The following is a 22,238-nucleotide window of genomic DNA, read 5'->3' as shown; positions in this document are numbered from 1 at the left end:
TACTTTTGGTAATATAGTGTATATTTTAATCACCTCTCAAATGTTTTTCAGGGATTGGGATGAAATACTGCACTTTCTGCAGTATTTCAATCGCTAAAATCAACGGGACATTCTAAAACACTTAAAGGGTTAGTTCACCCAAAAATGAAATTGATGTCATTAATGACTCACCCTAATGTCATTCTACACCCGTAAGACCTTCGTTCATCATCGGAACACTGTTTAAGATATTTTATATTTTAGTCCCAGAGCATAATGCAGTCAATGCCCACTTTACTGTCCATGTCCAGTAAGCTAATAAAAACATCATCAAAAGTAGTCCATATGTGGCTTAGACTAAACCAGGATTAGGCCTTAGTTCAATTAGGGAATTTACGTAGCTTTTATAAACTTGCCTTAGAAAAAACATTAATGGCGTGTGCATCTTGAGACAAAACAGTGGCATTGACATATTTTAAGATCTGACAGTGCAAGTTGGTTTCAAAACTTGCTCAAACATGCATTTTAGTCTGGGACTATCTTAAACCTTGTCTGTGAAACCAGGGGAACATGTACTAAAACAGATTAAAAGATCAAATAAAGTATACACATTATTGATGATTATATATTGACTGTATACTTTACAGATAAGCAGATGAGCCAGAATATAAATACAATGCGCTAAGCGTTTTCTTTGTAATGGTTTTCTATGGAAAAAGTGTTGTTTTCTGAGGTAATTTACGTGCCTGTACATATATGCATCATTGATAAGGTGAATATTGATTTTGGTATTTTAATATTACTGTAACTACATTAATTCTTAGTACAAACCTGGAAAAAAATACTGCTTTCTAATAGCCACAATGATTAAGTTAAGACACACAGTTAAGTTGTTCACCTTGATACCTCTATACTCAGCTTATGTTACAATGCATGTGCTTATACATATGGATCATATATATATATATATATATATATTAGATAAGTAATTATTTGGAATAGTAAAGCTATTTATTAACACAGACGAAACAACATTACTGAGAATTGTCAACTGTGGAAAGCTTTTTATGGCTTTTATATTTACAGAGACTATCAAAAAAAGGAAGAAAATGGAGAAATCAATTGGTAAAAGCTGTTATCTGTATAATTCAGAATATTTCACTCCAAAAATGTTTTTTTCCTTCTCTCTCTGGCTGTTTGAAAACCATCTTGCTTTCTTTTGAGAAACACAGAAGTAGATGCTTTTCTCCATGCTACAGTTCCAGGGGCTGTCAAAGTTAAAATAAGAAGAAAAGAAAAAGAAACAGACTATATATATATATATATATATATATATATATATATATATATATATATATATATATATATATATATATATATATATATATATATATATATATATATATATATATATATTATAGCAAATTTTAGTACATATATTATAGTATATTATAGTACAAACATTATAGCAAACATTCTTATTTCTTTCTATTGATGATTAATACCTCCATTGCTTTGTTTTTCACCCTCACAATGCTTGATTCAATCTTTTTTGTTTTTATCTTTCAGACTTTAACATCAATCGTTAAACTCATGAAGGAATGTTGGTACCAGAACCCATCAGCCAGACTTACAGCATTACGCATCAAAAAGACTCTGACAAAAATTGATAATTCTCTGGAAAAAGTAAAAGTGGACATATGAACTGCTTCCTTATAGAAGATCCTAAAGGCCTTTTACCATGCCCAGCAGATGTCTCAGCTGGAGAACAACCTGGAAAAAGAGATTATTCTGACTTTGTGCTCTTATAGAGGCACATCATATTTATTTTGAGGTTACAGCGGGCATATTTTGGCATCCAAAGATGTTGTAGTGGGCATTTAAAAGACTGCATATACAGTTTTCATCTGATAGTTATCTCTTTTAGCACATAGGATCTTTCACATATCTTGTTACGTTACAGCAGCTGTTCAAATAAAGACACGTTAGTGTCACAGTTTTGCTTTACAAACAGCTTTTTGTATTCCATACTAGTGCTATTATTTAAAGAATTTTAACTTTACAAACTTTCAAATCACTTGTTCATAATACAGCTACATCATAAACAGCAACTCTACACAGAAAAGATGAATCATTTTATTTGTGCTGCCACTTTATCATTGCCATTTATAGTGTAAGACAGTAAACATACTCGATCAATATTTAATTACTGAACACTGAGTTTTAGAGTTGTACCTCAGTCACTCCCTTGATGCTCCTCTGTTGTATAATGTATTAATTTTATATATAACTGCACATTTAGTGTCGTGCAGTTGTTTTTTGTTTGTTTCATATTGTTTGTGAATACTGAGGCTAAAGGAGTAAAAACAAATGACAAGTTCCAGAATAAAAAAAACAACCCACCCAATAAGAGTGTTTACCAGATAATTCATTACAATTATTAAACAGATGAGGATGTATGAGGAAATAAAGCAGTTGAAGTGAGAGGATGGGAGTTTGTTATATTAAAAAAAAAAAAATCTGTAGTTTTTACATTTGAGCCCCTGGGGAACTCTGCAACCTATGTATATCCATACTACTTAGGTGTTCTTATTATTTTCATAAAAATTAAAGAAAAGTTGAATTCTTCGATAAAAATAAAACTGGGGGAAAAATTAAGTTAGATTCATCTATATGATCCCCAAATTAATATTTGTTGAAATACTGAACAACATATAGTGATCTTTTATTGCTTAAAAGCCATAAACACATAAGAGCAGTCAGTCAAGTCACCTTTATTTATATAGCGCTTTTTACAATGCTGATTGTTTCAAATCAGCTTCCCAGTGTTAACAGGAAAGTAATGCAACAGAGTTAAATTATCATATAGTGTCAATGCGGGCAGATCAGTAATATAGTTGAATATTTAGCTTCCACAACTATGAAAGCCAAAGGCCAAAGATGACAGAGGCGGTGGCCAAGAACCAAAACCATCAGGTGACAGAATGGAGGGAAAAAAAAGTCTTTGGAAAAACCAGGCTCAGTCAGGGTGCCAGTTCTCCTCTGGCCAAAATGAACAAACAGTGTATGATTGATTCAGGCAACATTACAGTTCCAGTAATTATTCTGTCTGTCTGTCTCTCTCTGTCTGTCTCTCTCTCTCTTTCTGTCTTTCTGTCTCTCTCTCTCTCTCTCTCTCTCTCTCTCTCTCTCTCTCTCTCTCTCTCTCTCTCTCTCTCTCTCTCTCTCTGTCTGTCTCTCCCTCTCTCTCTCTCTCTCTCTCTCTCTCTCTCTCTCTCTCTCTCTCTCTCTCTCTCTCTCTCTCTCTCTCTCTCTCTCTCTCTCTCTCTCTCTCTCTAATCCTCTTACATTGAGCTACAGGAGGAGGAGGAGCAAGTCTTTCTACATGTTTAGTCACAGGGATTTATTCAGAGTGGAGAAATGCTAGCAGTCACTGTGAAAATGCAGCAGATTAGAGTTGTGATGATTTTGTCCGTAAAGGTGGATATATTGATGTGCGAAGAGTGACAGATGTCATGTCTTATCTCAGGTGCTCAGAAGCGGCGCTTTTACTCTTCATTTTTGTGGAACTCACTGCAGGTACAGTTTCTGCCCTGCCAGCTCATTCTGTACTGTATTAAACATGTGTTGAAACAAAATGTTGTGGCTGCAACATATGTAAGTAAAGTCGAGTTCATAGTCATAACAACATGGTGTGTAATCTTCTTATTGTATTTAGATGACCTTACATTCTGCTATGATTATGCTTAACCTGACTTTGCATTATGACTTTTCCATTATAAGTCCACATAAAAGCACAGACAGCTTTAAAGTTATGTTTACTCATTGTGAATTACTAATTCACATTGCACAGACAGATAACAATGCCATTTGTTTATATCGACTGAACATGTTCAGTGTGCATTTGTCGAGTCGTGGTGTTTTGTAATCTGTTGATTGTCTGCATTGGTTGTCGTCTGTCAGTGCAGCAAGTTAGCTTTAAAAAGTAATTTACTTTTCACAGTCATGAGTAAATGGCCAAATACAGCATGATATTTTGCAGTTGAAATGAGAAGCAGCAGAAATAAATTAAAAGAATTTGACCTTTGTGTGGCATATAATAATAATTTCTCTTATTGTCTACACCTGGAACATATCTTTAGAGCTGTGCTATTACAGAGTGGAATTAAAAGTATGAGTGATGAATCTTTTCCAAGCTTTTATTTTTTATATTAATAATGCTATTCCATGAGTTAAATCAACTTAACTCCACAACAACTATATACATTTATTCAGAAACGCCCAGTAGCATTCTACATGTTTTAACTTTTTCTTGAGTCTCTCCATCAGACTCCGGTTCAAACATGTAAGTCTGAACATTTCTGACATTTTGGCTGTGTGACATTATCCAGTTTTGTTGATGTCGGAGTATCCAAAGCACAAGCTGTAAAGACTTCGCCCTCTCCTGCAAAGGCAGGAGCTCATTTGCATTTAAAGGGGCATACACAAAAGTTGCGTGTTTTTGGTCACACCCAAATGGCAAATTTAACAAGCAATATATGTGGGATATTTTAAGCTGAAACCTCACAAACATATCCGGTACTGTAGCTACATAATTTAATTTTTCTCAAATTTGAAAAACTTTATAATAGTAATGTTATAATTGTTTTAAATTATATGAGTACAAATTTAATAAATATGTAATGTAGTGCATATATATTTAGAGAAATACTTTTAAATTAGACATGACATTTATGTAAATTCATCCTTACTTAATATTAACTAGTGTTTAATATTGACTATTAAAGAGGAAGAGATGGTCAATTTATATGAACTGAGGCGCTACAGCGATCACGTCACATTTAAGTGTACCAAAACTGTATTTATTGAGTTTTGTAATTGACAGAATTTGAACACTGAGACTTTTTCATATCAAAAGTAACCTGCCTTGTCTTGTCCTTTGTGCTTCAAGTTTTTTCACTGCGTCAGAAAATGGATGTGTGGCATCCATAAGGTTTTGTATTTAAAAAAATGCAGTGCAAATGGATTCACCTCTTGATTTGAAATAACATCACAAAATTTATTTCCATGAAGAGGTACATCAACTTTTGGTCAAGATCTTATATTGACAATGCAAGACTGTAAAGTCTCGTCTATCACATCCCAAATATTTTAAAGTTGTTTAAGGTCTGGACTCAGAGGTGCCATTTCATGCATGAAAATGAGTCATGCTCCCTCCCAACCATTCTTTCACAATTTGAGCATGATGAATTTTGACATCGTGTCATTCTGAAATATGGACATGACATGGCTTCCTACATGGTTGTTTAAGAAATGAAATGCTACTTATTCCATCAATTAGGGTTAAAAGAACGTTTGCCAAACATGCTAGAAACATAACCACTGCAATTATGATCCAGTCATAGACTCGTAAGCATTTGTCTATTTAAATCAGGAGTCACATGCTCTCTTTGATGTTATAAGACGATTGACCTGCAAAGCGCTGATGCATCTCAAATAAGCCTTTCATCAACAATGGTAAATGTTGCGTTACTGTTGAGGCTTTCGATTCTACATCGGCATCCAAATGACGTGAATCCAACACATTTGTGTAGCTCACCATAATTAAAATAGACAGAGATTAAAATCAAGCAGCTATTAGCTTGATTGTCTGATAAATTGCGGTCACAAGTTTGTGTTTGTCTTGTTGGTCATGATAACCCCCGCCCACAGCTACTGATGTAAGTGGTTCTTACTTCTAGACCAGCAATGATTTGGTGCTACTTAAGAACCACTTTTCCTGGTTCAGAGCTGGTGCTTTGGGTAGGGAAAGAAAAATAACCGATTTGAAACCAGCCTCTGTCTCCGAACCAGGACCAGCACTGCCTTGGTGGAAAAGGGTTCTAGTTGTTCAAACAGAGCCTTCCAGTCAGTGGCTTCCATTGCACCACACAGTTACTCCATAGCCTAATAGGACCATGTCCTCACAGTTCTATAGCTGATTGCCATTGTACAACAGGCTTGAATGATAGTGTGAGCAGTACTACATTTTTAAAGACAACGGTTTGCCTACTGATACAAAATTCATAACTTTTTGCCAGCATGGTGTGAACATGGGTCAAACCAATGGTCTAGGAGGAGTTTGAAAGAGTAGTTTTTCAATGTATTTCAACATTTTTTATTATAATGGCTTTCCCAAAACCTTTTGAGTACCTTTAAAGCAGTGGCCTCAATTCAGTTCCTAGAGGGTCCCCAGAGTTTAGCTCTAACCCTAATTAAACACACCTTATTCAGCTAATCAAAATCTTCAGGATTACTAGAAACATACAAGCAGGTGAGTTGGAGCTGGTTGGAGCTAAACTCTTCAGGGCTGTGGCCCTCCAGGAGCTGATTTTAGGACCACTATGGCAAGCGTGTTTACTTTTATTCATTCACAGGATATGAATTCTTGATATCAACAATTACATTTTCACTAGTTAAAATGCTAATTCTTGGTATCAGTAATTGTATGTGAAATTTCACTATAGACTGCCATTCAAATTCAATCGTTATATCCAAAATTAACATTGACACTAGTGTCACTTAAATTGTTGATATCAATCAACCAATCATTCAATCAATCAATCAATCAATCAATCAATCAAACAACTTTATTTATATTGCGCTTTTACAATCACGATTGTGTCAAAGCAGCTTCACAGTGTCAAACAGGATAATATTGCATCAAAATTAGATTTGGCTCTACAGTCGTTAAGGAGAAAACAGTGATGTTATCAGCTTATTTTAATTTATCATATAGCGACAATGTTGGCTGATCCGTATTATAGTTTATAGAATTAATTAAAACCGAATTCATAAATTTTATCTGTATACCTAGTTGAATAACTTTGATCATAATTTTAGTGTCCCCAACTGAGCAAGCCAAGCCAAAGGCAACAGTGGCAAGGAACCAAAACTCCATCAGGGCATGATGGAGAAAAATAAACCTTGGGAGAAACCAGACTCAGTCGGGGTGCCAGATCTCCTCTGGCCTATTAACTCACCGTGTATGATTATTATTCTGGCAACCTTACACGTCAGAAATCATATTAGATCGGATTATTCAAAATTGCAGGGTATCACGCAAGAGACGGGTTTATTTAGTTTGGTGCGTCGATTACAGAAGAGTATGAATACATGAAAGATCGGAATTATTGCGCCGGAGACGGGTTTTTTGAGCATGACGTGCCAGTGAGGCAAATTCAAAGACACCAATTGAGACGGCTCAGCAGACACTCCAGGATGCTTTGGTCATGTCCAGGCGCCGGTCCACCATCCGATCTGGACACAGCCCAGATCCAGGATAAACCTCGGGATAAACAGAGAGACTAACATTAGCGTAGATGCCACTCTTTTTATGATGTAACGAGTACATCAGGTGTTATGGGAAGTGTTCCCGGTTCCGGCTGACCTACTTAATGCAGCCTAACAATCAGTCAATTAATTTGAATAATGAAAGTTAAAAATGTTCTACGTGTATGCCATAGTAAAGAGATGTGTTTTTAGTCTAGATTTAAAGTAAACTGACAGTGTGTGTCTGCTTCCCGAACAATACTAGGAAGACTGTTCCAGAGTTTAGGTGCTAAATAGAAAAAGGATCGACCGCCTGCAGTTGATTTAGATATTCTAGGTATTATCAACTGGCCAGAGTTTTGAGACCACAATAGACGTGATGGAGTATAATGTGTTAAGAGCTCGCTTAAGTACTGGGGAGATGAACCATTTAATGTTTTGTAAGTAATAAGCAAGATTTTAAAATGTGTGCGATGTTTAATAGGGAGCCAGTGCAGTGTTGACAGAACTGGACTAATATGATCATACTTCCTGGTTCTAGTAAGAACTCGAGCTGCTGCATTTTGGACTAGCTGGAGTTTGTTTATTAAGCGAGCAGGGCAACCACCCAGTAGGGCATTACAATAATCTAGCCTTGAGCTCATGAACGCATGTACTAACTGTTCAGCATTTTGCATTGAAAGCATGTGCCATAATTTAGATATATTTTTAAGATGGTAGAATGCGGTTTTACAGATGCTAGAAACGTGGCTTTAAGTTGAATTAAGTTGCAGGAAATTACTATTCATCCCATTTTTTTATATCAGCTATGCATTCCGTTAATCTTGTGAATTGGTAAGTTTCGTCCGGGCGTGAGGAAATATAGAGCTGGGTATCGTCAGCATAACAATGAAAACTAACGCCATGCTTCCTAATGATATCTCCCAGTGGTAGCATATACAGGGTGAAAAGCAACGGTCCTAACACTGAGCCTTGTGGTACCCCATACTGAACTTGTGATCGGTGTGACATCTCTTCATTTACTGCTACAAAATGATAACGGTCAGATAAGTATGATTTAAACCATGCCAATGCAGTTCCACTAATACCAACATAATTTTTGATTCGATTCAGAAGAATATTGTGATCGATAGTATCGAATGCAGCGCTAAGATCAAGTAACACTAATAGAGAGATACAACCGCGATCAGATGATAAGAGTAAATCATTTGTAACTCTAATTAGAGTTACTCTAATGGTAACTCTAATGGTATAGGGTCATGCATACATGTTGTTGATTTTGATGATTTAACAAGTTTAGCCAATTCTTCTCCTCCTATAGCAGTGAATGAGTGTAATTTTTCCTAATTTTTCCACTTTCCTTTAGTGACACTAAAATGCTCTGTCAGAAGTGATACTGTAGTAGACGGCTGCATGGTTATAATTGTATTCCTAATATTATCAATCTTACTAGTAAAGAAGTTTATAAAGTCATTACTGCTGTGTTGTTTACAAACATCAGAAGTTGAAGCTTTATTTTTTTGTTAATTTAGTCACTGTATCGAATAAATAACTAGGGCTGTGTTTGTTTTCTTCTAAAAGAGTTGAGAAATAAGCAGATGGCCTTTCTATATGCAATCATGCTCTCTATCCACAAATTGCGAAAAACCTCCAGTTTTGTTTTCTTCCAGCTGCGCTCCATTTTTCTGGCTGCTGTTTTAAGGGCCCGAGTGTGCTCGTTGTACCACGGCGTTGGATTATTTGCTTTAATCTTCTTTAAGCGCCGGGGAGCAACTATGTCTAAAGTGCTAGTAAAGAGAGAGTCAATAGTTTCTGTTGCAACATCAAGTTCCTCTTGGCTATCTGAAATGCTGAGGAGATGGAACTGATGAGGAAGATTATGTACAAAGCAATGTTTAGTCGCAGCGGTTATCATCCTGCCATATTTGAAGCGAGGGGATGGCTTTGCAGCCTTAGGTAAATTAAGTATACATGATATTAGGTAATGATCTGAGATGTCATCGCTCTGCTGCAGAATTTTAACAGTATCAACATTTATTCCATGTGACATTCTTAGATCTAAAGTATGATTAAGGCGATGAGTGGGTCCCGATATGTGTTGTCTAACTCCAATAGAGTTTAGAATGTCTTTAAATGCCAATCCCAATGCGTCTTTTTCATTGTCTACATGGATATTAACATCACCAACAATTAGTACTTTATCTACAGCTAATACTAACTCTGATACAAAACCAGCAAATTCTTTGATAAAGTCTGTATTGTGCCCTGGTGGCCCGTATACAGTAGCTAGCACAAATTTTAAAACGGGTTTTATCATTTACACTACACAATGTCACATAAAGCACCAAAACTTCAAAGGATTATATTTGAAACTAGACTTCTGGGTAATACTGAAAATATTATTATAAATTACAGCAACACCTCCCCCTTTACCTTTCAGACGTGGCTCATGTTTATAACAACAAACTTGGGGGGTGCACTCATTTAAAGTAATGTAGTCGTCAGGTTTTAGCCAGGTTTCTGTCAAACACAGCACATCTAAGTTATGATCTATAATCATATTATTAACAACAAGCGTTTTTGGAGAAAGGGATCGAATATTCAGCAACCCAAGCTTTATCAATTTTTCATCCTTATTATATCTGCCCCAATTTTTCCAATTGTGTATTAACCCTATATTATTTTGCAGACATCACTTAGACAACCATCCATTGAGTGATGATAATCTGCTAACTATTTCATCACTCCTTTTAGCAGGGAAGGGGCCAGAGAAAAATACCACCTCTGACATCGTACTTGCGAGTTTACACACCTTTTTAATGTTAATTTTGGTGATCTCCGACTGGCGAACATCATTAGTGCCAATGTGAATACAAATCTTAGAGAATTTACGATTAGCTTTAGCCAGCACTTCGCCAATCGCCAATAACTAGGGCACTTTCAACAGGATCCTCAGTGGGGAGTACCTGTTTGATGTTCTAATCAGAACGGAAGAGTGTTTTTTTGATCTGCGACTATGCTTTCTCATCGTCACCCAGCCCTGCTGCGCGGGCTCAGCCGGAACCAAACAATGAGTGTTCACTAAGCTAGTCGCATCCAAAGCAGTATCTAGAGCTGTTACATTCTCACTACTCTCACATAAAGCTTGGATGCGTGTCTCTAAATCTGAAATCTTCTCCGTCAGCCTGATTAATTCCTTACATTTATCACATGTAAAGCCCTGTTAGCCAACGGAGATAGATATGCTAAACATGTAGCATGCAATGCAAGTGACAATGACAGGAGAAGACATGGCTTACCGTATTTGTTGCTGAATCCAAAACTTACAAAAGTTGTTTGATGGAGTCTATTTAATAGTCCAACTCACCACAGTTGTCTAATGAACTCAGAAAACAGGAGACCCGGATGTCGGGATGGAAAGCTACCAGGCTAGCGAAAAGCTAACGTGTGGTAGTGATTTAGATTAAAAGCTAGTAATGTCAAATTTAACTTGACAGGCTATATTAAACACTATATGGTGATGAGTAAGTTATATTTAGCAGTGTAGATAACAAAGAAAATATATCAAATATAGATTCAAACGAAGCTATACAGAGCAACAAATGCTGAGGCAGGCAGCAGCAGCAGGCAGACAGGAGCAATCGATCAGGAACAATCAAAGTTATCCAAAAAAAAAATTACTAGTAGAAATTAATTTGAAGTGAAAATACAATAACTGATTTCAAGAATTAGTTTTTACTAGTTGAAATTAAATTGTTGATATCAAGAAAATTATCATTTTACCTAGTGAAAATTGAATTGTTGATATCAAGAATTAAAATCCTGTGAACAAATTAAAGTCAAAATGGCTTGGCAATAGACCACACTGCTTTAAAGCACCATGCCGAAGACTAGAATGTGTTGGTGTAAATATAGTTCTCTCCAAGGAAATTAATTTCATTGTAATTTGTATTTATCGGAAACCATCAACTAATGTAGAGTTTTTTGACCAGCTAAAACTGCTACTGAATTTTTGCTGTCCCAATAAAGAGATTATTTTAATAGGGGATTTCAATATAAATTGGGATAGCAAAAAAGAAAGGAAAAACTTGAAACAAATTACTGATCTTTTTAATATGGTTCAATTAATTGATAAGCCAACACGAATACCTAATAAATCTAAAACGAGAATAGATCTTCTATTTTCTAACTGGTCTCTCTGACCATAATGCCATATTTTTTACACGAAAATTAACTAAAGCACGTTTTCAAAAGTCCCTTACTTCTGAACAGAGTCCATCGTGCTTTTATGATATAGTGCCAAAAGGTCAACTCCAAAATCTGGCAAAAGCCTTGATGGAGACTGATTGGAATGAAATTGACTCATGTGACAATATTTCAACAAATAGTGTAACACGAGGATAAGGATAAAGAGGATAAAGAAAAACTTGATCTACCTTGGCTTAGTGAAGAGTGCAGAAAACTAATGAGGACTAGAGATCAACTACTTAAAAAGTCACTTAAAACTGAACTTAACTCTGGCAGGCAACTTTTCACTTCAGCAAGAAACAAGGTAGTTCAAGTCATGCGAAAAACTAAGGCAAATTTTTCTTTGACAGTTATCGAGAGTGCAAATGGTAATGGGAGAAAAATATGTCAAGCCATAAATAAAATAACTTGTAAAGGGGCAAGAAATAGTAATGTATTACAATTACAAATTAATAATCAACTGGTGAAAGATCCTGTTGGCGTGGCAACTGTATTTTTTTTTTTTTTTAAGATTCTGTATGTGTAATTCCACAACTATTTACATCTACTGAAGATTTTACATTTCCAATAATTGAGACCTTACCCATTTTTAAGATAGTAGAAATTAACGAGTTCGAAGTAGCATCCATTATTAAAAAATTAAGAAATTCCAAAACTAAAGATGCGTATTGTTTGGATACAAACTTCATAAAGGTACACAAAGATATTTTGGTAGGTCCAATTACTCATATGATTAATCTTTCTATCAGGCATTCTTTTGTTCCCACCTCATGGAAAGTTGCCAAGTTGTCTTTAAGTCTGGGAATAAAAATGATGTAAAAAACTACCGTCCAATCAGTATACTACCCATCATTTTAAAAATGATTGAAAAATGGGCAGCTAAACTATTGATTAACCATTTAAGTAAGGGCTATACGCCTTTGCACCCTATGCAATTTGGTTTTTGTGCCAATTACTCAACAGAAACTGCAATAAATATTTCTCTAGAAAAGGTAAAACATTATTTGGATAGTAACCCTCTGGTGGGTGCCATTTTTCTGGACTTAAAAAGGGCATTTGATACAGTTGATCACAAAATATTATTATCTAGACTAACTAAATTCAATTTCTCAGAACAAGCTATTTCTTGGATGAAATCATACTTATCAGATCGAATCCATTGTGTCTTAATAAACGGTATCGAATCTCCATATCTAGGGTGTAAAGTTTGAGTACCCCAAGGTTCTATACTTGGGCCTATTTTATTTTCGTTGTATATTAATGACTCGCCAGATGTTTGCCCACACATTAACTCTCAGCTTTATGCAGACGATGCTGTAGTTTTTCCTTAGGCAAAGTCTGATGTTGAGCTTTCTGAAACAATGACGGAAGCTATAACGTGCATTAACGAGTGGCTCAGAAAGTCATGTCTTCTGTTAAATAAAAAAAAAAAACAGTTTATATGGTATTTTCAAAGCGTCCAACAGCAAAGCCAAGTTCAAATATAATTTTAAAAGGGGAGGAGATTCAAATTGTAGACGAATTTAAATATCTCAGTGTGACTTTGGACTCAAGTTTGTCTTTAAAAAAACATGTAAAAACAATTTGTAAAATTGTAAATTTTAACATTCGTAATTTTAAACAAATTAGATCATTATTGCCAGAAAATGCTGCCAAAATGTTTCTTTACAGCATGATTTTTTCACACATTGAATATTGCATAACAAATTGGTCAATGACAAACCAGGCTGTCTTAAAACCAATTGAGATGTCATATAAAAGAGCCTTAAAAATATGACATAAAAAACCTTATTCATATCATCATTGTCTGATACTTCATAAGTATAACTACTTAAGTTTTGACAATTTTAAAAAATTCAAATTAGCTTAGCAATTAGCAATTTATAAAAGTCTACATGGCCTTTCTCCTCCACCTCTGACTGAGTTTATTAAATTGAGATCTGGGATAAGTGACAGTGACTAGAGCCTCTCCTTGAGGCGACTGTGCCGCTCCTTTGAGACGCACAGCTTTCAGTCAACACATGCTGTCAGTCAAAGGGGCGGAGATATGGAAGAGCATACCAACTACGATCAGAGACAGTCTGACAATAAATGCATTTAAGACAAACCTGAAACATTGGCTCAAGAGTAACCAGGTCTGTAATCATTGTATCGGAAGTGTTTTTTAAGTCTAATGTTGTCATTTATATTGAATGTGTGTACTGTTCTGTTATTACTTGTCCTGACCATTGTCTTCCGAGACAATGTAATCATAGCCTTTGATTTGTTGTTTAAGTCTAATGTTGTGATTTATATTGACTGCGTGTATTGTTTTATGTTATTTCTTGTCCTGATCTGCCAGGGACAACAGATGGAAAGTAGCCAATGGGCTAAATCTGGCATATTTACATATATTTTCATCAATATGCACTGTCCCTTTTAAATAAATAAATAAATGATAAAATTATTTTTAAACTATTAGAATACTTGATTAATGTATAATCATGAATGTGTCAAATGAAAAATGTACCGTTATATTCAAAATAGTTAGGTAAGAGACTTGCAGCTTAATATGATTGACAGCAGCGTTTGGCCTCTATAGCCTACCTTTAAGAGAGCTGAATTTTAATTGGACGACGTGGTCTAGATCAAGTTAAACAACTACATATATCTGAATTAAAAATCATCATCTACGAGCGCAAGATGGCAAAAAGAAAAAAAGACGAAGATTACTGTTAATTCCAGTGTGAATGGATGGATCAATTTGCATTTTTTGAATGTAGTGGTCCGCAGTGCGTCTCATTTGCAATGAATGTATTGTGTTGTTAAAAAAGTAAAATGTTAAGAGACATTTTGAGGCGCATCATTTTGGCAGCGTTCGCCCCAAAAATCCTGTTGGGGAATGCGGGGAAAAAAGCTTGTGCTGAGCTTCAACAGAGAGTGGAAACCGGACAGCAGCACCTGCTTGCATGGGCTAACAAAGCCGGGAATCTGAATTCTGCAAGTTTGCTGACACTCTGGAGATTGTGAGCAAGACCTGTTTGTGATCATTCACTTGTGATGGCTAGACAGAAGAGTTGCAGATCAACAACATCAGTTCAGGTAGTTACTTTTCTCTTTCCTTGGATGAGTCTACCGATGTGAGCAATGTAGCACAACTAAGCATAGTTGGGCGGTATGGGATGGGTGATGCAGTGCGTGAAGAGAGTCTTACTGTTTTGCCGATGAAAGATACAACAAGAGGCGTGGATGTGTTAAAATCTCTGATGGACTTTGCTGTAGAGAAAAAGCTACCACTGAATAAACTTGTATCTGTGTGTACTGATGGATCACCCAGTATGTCAGGTAAACATAAAGGATTTGTTGCCCTTCTGTGTGAGCATGAGAAGCAGCCCATCTTAAACTTTCATTGCATTGTGCATCAAGAGGCACTGCGTGCTCAGTCATGTGGAGAGGAACTTTGTAAACTGATATCATTGCTTGTTCGCATTGTGAACTTCATTGTGTCCCGAGCTTTGAATGATTGGCAGTTTATGGCCTTGTTGGATGAAGTAGGGAGTAATTATCCAGGGCTGCTACTGCACAGCAATGTGCGTTGGTTATCCAGGGGAAAAGTCCTGTTTGAAAAAGTGCTTTGCTGCCTGTTTAAATTCCATTTCTGGAAATTAAAAAAAATGTTCATCCCGAGCTCACTGACATCAAGTAGCTCCTAAAGTTTCACTACCTGGAGGATACTGGCTCTCTTAGTCCCTTAATAACCAAAGTCATCAACCATTCTCTACATACTGGTCATGTTCCATCTGCTCTAAAACCTGCTGTCATCAAACCCCTTCTAAAAAAACCCACTTCAGACCCTGAAGTTCTTGCAAACTACAGGCCTATTTCCAACCTTCCATTCTTGTCCAAAGTTCTATAAAAAGTTGTTGCTGCCCATCTTCAGGATCATCTAAATTCAAACTCCCTTTTTGAAAAATTTCAGTCCGGTTTCCGTTCCGCTCATAGTTCTGAAACAGGGTCACAAATTACCTTTTGATGGCGGCTGATACCGGCACACAATCGCTGCTCATTTTACTGGATTTATCTGCAGCTTTTGACACAGTTGATCACAATATCCTCCATCATTCTATCCGACTCTCTGACACTGCTTTGAGCTGGTTCCAGTCCTACCTGTCTGGAAGAACAGAGTATGTTTCCTTGGGAGGTGTAAAGTCTCAGACGCATACAGTCACATGTGGTGTCCCGCAAGGGTCGGTCCTCGGCCCGATTTTGTTCACCATTTATACTCTTCCCCTTGGCCACATAATCAACAGGCATGGAATATAATTTCATTGCTATGCCGATGACACTCAGCTATATATAAAAACTAACCTCACTTCATCTACAGCCACTCTATCATCTCTGAGCTCCTGTCTTGAGGATATTGAGGCATGGATGAAGGCAAACTTCCTACAGCTAAATAGCTCCAAAACAGAAGCTATTTTAGTGGGTACACCACACCAGGTCTAGTCATCACCTATAACGCACATCACCTTCTCTAGTCAAAACATTCCAATTTCATCGACAGTCACTAACTTGGGAGTAAGATTTGATGCTCAACTCACATTTGAAGCCCACATACAACATCTGTGTAAGATCTCCTTCTATCATCTCAGGAACATTGCTAAACTCCGTCCCACACTTGGTCTGTCAGATGCTGAAAAACTTGTCCATGCTTTTGTATCATCCAGGCTGGACTACAGCAACGCTCTCCTTTTTGGGATTCCTGGAAAAAGTCTACAAAAGTTACAATACATTCAGAACAGTGCTGCCAGGATCCTAATGAGGATAAGAAAATATGACCATATCACAGCCATCCTTCACTCGCTCGACTGGCTCCCTGTTTCATACAGGATTAATTATAAAATCATCTTACTTACCCATCAATGCATCCACGGAAATGCACCCCCCTACTTAAAGGAACTACTCGTCGCAACACAAAACTCTTCACGCAACCTCCGTTCTGGAAACAAAGCCCTTCTTCAACCATCTAGAACTAAGCTCCGCACTATGGGGGATCGAGCCTTCTGCTCAGCCGCACCGCATCTTTGGATTTCCCTTCAAGAAAACCTAAGGGCTCCTCAAGCCATAGACTCTTTTAAGAAATAACTAAAAACCTTTCTTTTTAAACAAGCATTTTTTACTTTTTGCTAACTTTTTTAAAGTGTTCTTTCCGTTTTTTAATTTTGTTTTATTTGTTTTATGTATAGCACTTTGGGATTGTTTTTAACTATAAAGGGCTTTACAAATAAAATATATTATTATTATTATTATTATTATTATTATTATTATTATTATTATTATTACATGTAATATGAACCACCTCAATGTGAAAATGCAAGGCATTGGAAACACAATATTATCCCCGCAACAGGAAGTGTTTGCATTTGAAACAAAGCTGGAGCTGTTTATCAGGGACATTGAGAGTGGCTGTCTCCAGCACTTCGAAACATTGCAAGCTTACAGAGAGGATTGCTTAGCAAGGGACTCCCTCATAATTTCAATCTCAGGCAGCTCGCAGCCTTCACGTCTGATTTACTGATGTCATTCAAACCACAGACATGCTGATTTATTCAAAGTGATAACTCATCCATATGTGTGCATCATGGATGCAGAAAAACTGACTTTCATCCCTGGCATCTCCATTGGAGATTTTAAGCTGGAAGCAGCTGAACTGAAGGTGTTGGATATGTGGCTGTCAAAATTTTTCACTTTGAATTCCGAACTGGAAAGCCTTGCTCATCAGAGGGCAGAACTGGCAAAGCAGCATAAGTGGACAGAAATGAGAAAACTCCAACACGAAGACAATGTCATCCTGAAAATCGGAACGTCTCCCAGCTACTTTCAGCACAATGCATCGTGTCAGTGTTGCTGTACTTCTTCTTGGTAAAAAGGTTCCCGACCCCTGCACTAGAACGACTGAGTAAGATACTCAAAATTTGCAGTGAGTAATGTCTTATCTCATCTGTCCAAATACAAAAATGTGTCAAATTTTATAACTTTCCTTCAAGCAGATCTATTGGCTGCCTTAGAATCAAAAGAAGAAGAAATATAGCCACAAGTATTATTATAAAATATAAAGTTTTGACTCCCTAATTCGATATACATATTTAAGAATTCTTTTCAAAATTGTTAATAATATTGCTCCACCCTCAATGAAAAAAATTCATAAAGCTTTATTCTGAACTGACGACCCAAATATCTCGCTCCACTTATCACAGAAATTGTGCCATCCCGAAAAGATCCTCTGCCTTTGCACAGGCAGCTTTTTCTTTTAAAACCATTAAACAATGGAATCAACTCCCAGACAGTTTTAAGTTGTCTGTAGATCAGAATAATTTCTCTTAGAACTTAAAGAAACACATCCTCGATAACCAGCTGTGTCAGCATCAGCACATTTAAATTTTAATAAGTGTAAAATGTTTTGTAGTATATATTTTAGGTTGTGATAGCTTTTTGATTAGTGTTTTCCTAATATTGCATGTATTTGTTATTGCTACTGAAAGTTATTTGTAATGTAATGTTTTAATATTGTGTGCACCTGCCCGGGGACTGCAGATGGAAACTAGCAATTCTGGTTCTTTTCGTAAGATTAATATATTTTGTACAATGTCCCTGACAAATAAACTAAATAAATAAAAAGTGGAGTCCAAGCAACAATGGCCCTTGTGGTTGATTAGTGATCCAACTGAAATGTATCTTAAAGATGTGGTTTTTAAAGCAAAGTCTATCTTAAATATTCACTGAAAGTTTCTAAAAGAAATCACTCTCTGAGACTGTTAGTACATGGTCCGGGAGGGGACATGGTTGGTTCAGTTAGTTTTAATTGTGGCCACAACTCGTGCGGACGTAATATTTTGTGGCCATGAGACATTAATTTGTGGGATCTTCATATTAGTCAAGCCACCTTTATTTTATACTGCTTTTTGCAATGCCAATTGTTTCAAAGTGCCTTCACAGTGTTAACAGAAAACACTGTTACAAAGCAAGTTGGCTGTACAGCTGCTCTGGTGAAAACAGTGATGTTATCCAGCTAATTTCATTTCAGACATATAGGGCCAATGTGGCTGATCAGTAATAAAGTACAAATTTAAGTGTGTCTGTGCAAGCCAAAAGCCAAATGTGACGTTGGAAAGGAACCAAAAACTCCTTCAGGGCCAGAATGGAGAAAAAAACCTTGGGAGAAGTCAGGCTCCCGATCAAATGGTGAATGATTATGATTCAACATTACAGGTTAGAAGTCATATTAGGTCAATAAATAATCGTATTATTCTAAAGATTAGTTATCATGCCGGAGATGAGGGTGTCGTTTCGATGTAGCATTTACGGGGGGAGTTTAATTGACACATTCTCATCAGGGATGCATTGGTCATGTCTATGCGCAGGTCCACCTGGTCTGGATACGCCCGGGATCCGACTGACTGCAGTAAACCTCAGGATAAACAGAGAGACTAACATTAGTGTAGATGCAATTCTTCTTATAATACAATCAGTACATCAGGTGTTATGGAAAGTGTTCCCGGTTCTGGCTGATAATGCAGCAGAACAATAATTTGACTGATTTGAATAATAGAAATGTATAATGTTCTATGTGTATGCCAAAATAAAGAGATGTGTTTTGACAAGAGCGTGTCTGCTTACCGAACAATGCTAGGAAGACTCTTCCAGAGTTTAGATGCTGATAGGGAAAGGACTGACCACCTGCAGTTGATTTTGTTATTCTAGGTAGCCTATTATCATCTGGCCAGAGGTTTTTTTTTTTTTTTGACAGCAATAGACATGATGGAGTATAATGTGTTAATACTTACCCATCAATTTCTCAGGTTCTGGGGAGCCAAACCATTTAGTACTTTGTAAGTAATTAGCAAGATTTTAAAATGTACAATGTTTAATAGGGAGCCAGTGCAGTGTTGAAAGAACCGGGCTAATATGGTCATACTTCCTGGTTCTAGTAAGTATTCGAGCTGCTGCGCTTTGGACCAGCTGGAGTTTATTTATTAAATGAGCAGGCCAACCCCCTAGGAGAACATCCCAATAATCTAGCCCTAGAGGTCATGAATGCATGAACTAACTGTTCATAATTTTGCATTGAATGCATGTGCTGTAATTTATATATTTTTTCAGATGGAAGAATGCAGTTTTACAGATTCTAGAAATGTGGATTTCAAATGAGAGATTGGTATCAAAGAGCCCAACCAGTTTCCTAAAGACAAGGACTTGACAGAGCAGTTATCAAGTGTTAGACATTATTCTAGGTTACTTGTGGAGTTTTTTGTCCAATAATTATTATTAGTTTTTTTTTTTCTGAATTAAGTTGCTGGAAATTACTAGTCATACAATTTTTTTTATATCACCTATGCATTCCTTTAATATTGTGAGTTGGTAAGTATTGTCAGGCTGGTAAGAAATATAGAGCTGAGTGTTGTCAGCATAACAAAGAAAACTAACGCAATGATTCCTAATAATATCTTCCAAGGGTAGCATGTACAGGGTGAAAAGCAATGGTCCTAGCACTGAGCCCTGTGGTACTCCATTCTGAACTTGTGATTGATGTGGACTCTTTTTATTTACTGCTACAAACTGATAGTGGTCTGATAAGTATGATTTAAACCATGCCAATGCAGTTCCACTAATGCCAACATAATTCTTGAGTCTATTCAGAAGAATGTTGTGGTCGATAGTATTGAATGCAACGCTAAGATCGAGTAACACTAATAGAGATATACAACCACGATCAGATGATAAGAGTAAATCATTTGTAACTCTGATGAGAACAGTCTCAATACTGCGGTCTAAATCCTGACTGGAAATCCTCACACATACCATTTCTTTCTAAAAAGGAGCATAATTGTGATTAATGCCTTTTCAAGTATATTTGACAGAAAGGGTAGATTTGAGATTGGCCTGAAATTGACTAATTCTGTAGGATCAAGTTGTGTTTTTTAATTAGTGATTTGATAATAGCCAACTTAATTTTTTTTAGCCAACAATTTTCTTTTTAAATTTTTCTTAAATACATATCCTAATGACAAAGATGCGTATTGTACTACGGGACATTGTACTACGTTGTTGGACTATTTTCTTTAATCTTCTTTAAGCGCCGCAGAGCAACTGTATCTAAAGTGCTGGAAAAGAGAGATTCAATAGTTTCTGTTGTAATATCAAGTTCCTGTAGTCTATATGGGAAGCTGAGAAGATGGAATGGATGAGGAAGATTATTTACAAAGCAATCTTTAGTTGCAGCAGTGATAGTCCTTCCATATTTGAAGCGAGGGGACGGCTTTGCAGCCTTAGCTAAATTAATCCGACAAAATAAAAGGGCACATGTGCATGCCACCTCAGTAATAAAACTATAGGATAAAACCTAAAACTCGTGAATTCGGATTGTGATTTATTCACGCCATGGTGGGGAGGAGAGTTTTATGTTCAGGAACGCGGCACTTACGTGGTCCGTAACATCATTGTATGATGCTTGGTATGATAATAAATGCTGCTATAAATAACGGACGGATTCAAATGTTTAAGTGCTTTTATTTAAATTTGTTTGAGCGGTGATGAAATATATTTTGATCTTCTAAATACTTGCCAGCATTTTAAGGAAATACAAGTCTATAAATGCATCCTAATAACAGCAAAGCAACCGTATGCTGTTCTGCAGTGGTCAAAAATGATTACAAACAGTGAATTTTGAAGTATTATATTGTTGAAAACTCAAGAGATGTGGATTCGGACAGCTGTTACGTCAACATGACCTTGCGTTTGTAAACAGCAGTCGGTAATTCGGCCGGGGACTTTTCCGCGGGTGGTGAGAGACGGACGGCAATAAAATAACTGACCAGTCCCTGTAAATTAAATGATGGCAATACCTTTCGACCCCACGAGAAACAGTTACTGTCCGAATAGCTTCAGCCAACTCCTTCATCACTAACGAAGCGATCTGGAATATCAAACTTTTCCCGAGTTTACCCTGTTGGAGGGCCACCAACAAACCCCAGCAAAGACTGTTATTGCTCCGGCTTAAACTTCTGGATATTCGGCAGCGGTGCCACAATGCAATGAATGGTAGTTTGCATCTTTCTCCACCGCCATTATTGAACTACATCTCAAACTAGCGCTCAACATCAACGTCATCGTTCTCAGCCACTCCCTCTGTTCGCTGATTGGACCGGTAAAAATTTGTTCGGAGAAAACCTGACTACACAGCAGTCCCAGACGTAGTACTGAAGGAAAATGTTGTTATGCAATTTTATTACACAAGTAAGGGATAATGTACACCCAGCCGGTTGTTATCGCAGAATAAACCCTGAAAGAGTGATCAGGACTTCTTGCATCACTCTGAAGGGGTTTATTCTGCGATAACATCCGGCTGGGTGTACATTATCCTGCTTATTACACGGATACTAGTTAGTCCCAAATAAATAATTATTTGGTCTGGAAACTTACCATTGACAGGGCTCAATATGAGGGGCGGGATAAACAGTTGTCTGTCAAAATCCCTCTGCATGCAATTGGATAGCGCTACAACCAGCCAGATCAACGAAGGTGAAGCGGAGCTCGTTCATAGATTAAACTTTTACTGTATCTGGTCGGCAAAACTCTGAACACATCTTCCCTTTTTAAGAAAGACTTAAGTGCTGTTCTTTTCTCAGAGAAAAGCTTAACTCCAAGTCTTCCAGAGTTATGGT

General features: G+C 36.8%; 2 protein-coding genes across 3 annotated transcripts in view; both read left to right on the top strand.

Moving 5' to 3' along the window:
- LOC137075087 (activin receptor type-1-like) overlaps window positions 1-3,139 on the top strand; it is a 117,781-nt gene extending 114,642 nt beyond the window's left edge. For both annotated transcript variants that reach the window (XM_067443280.1, XM_067443281.1), the window contains one exon: window positions 1,549-3,139. In XM_067443280.1, coding sequence (XP_067299381.1) covers window positions 1,549-1,683 — 135 coding nt within the window. In that variant the 3' untranslated portion in view covers window positions 1,684-3,139. The remainder of the gene's footprint in view (window positions 1-1,548) is intronic.
- A 211-nt stretch (window positions 3,140-3,350) lies between these two features.
- Window positions 3,351-22,238, top strand: part of LOC137075086 (activin receptor type-1C) — a 147,115-nt gene continuing 128,227 nt past the window's right edge. Inside the window, exon 1 of the mRNA XM_067443278.1 lies at window positions 3,351-3,558. Within this exon, the coding sequence (XP_067299379.1) occupies window positions 3,495-3,558 (64 nt within the window). The 5' untranslated portion in view covers window positions 3,351-3,494. The remainder of the gene's footprint in view (window positions 3,559-22,238) is intronic.

The sequence above is a fragment of the Pseudorasbora parva genome, chromosome 5, assembly GCF_024679245.1.
Source record: "Pseudorasbora parva isolate DD20220531a chromosome 5, ASM2467924v1, whole genome shotgun sequence".
Lineage (NCBI taxonomy): Eukaryota > Metazoa > Chordata > Actinopteri > Cypriniformes > Gobionidae > Pseudorasbora > Pseudorasbora parva.
This window is presented reverse-complemented; position numbering and strand designations above follow the sequence as displayed.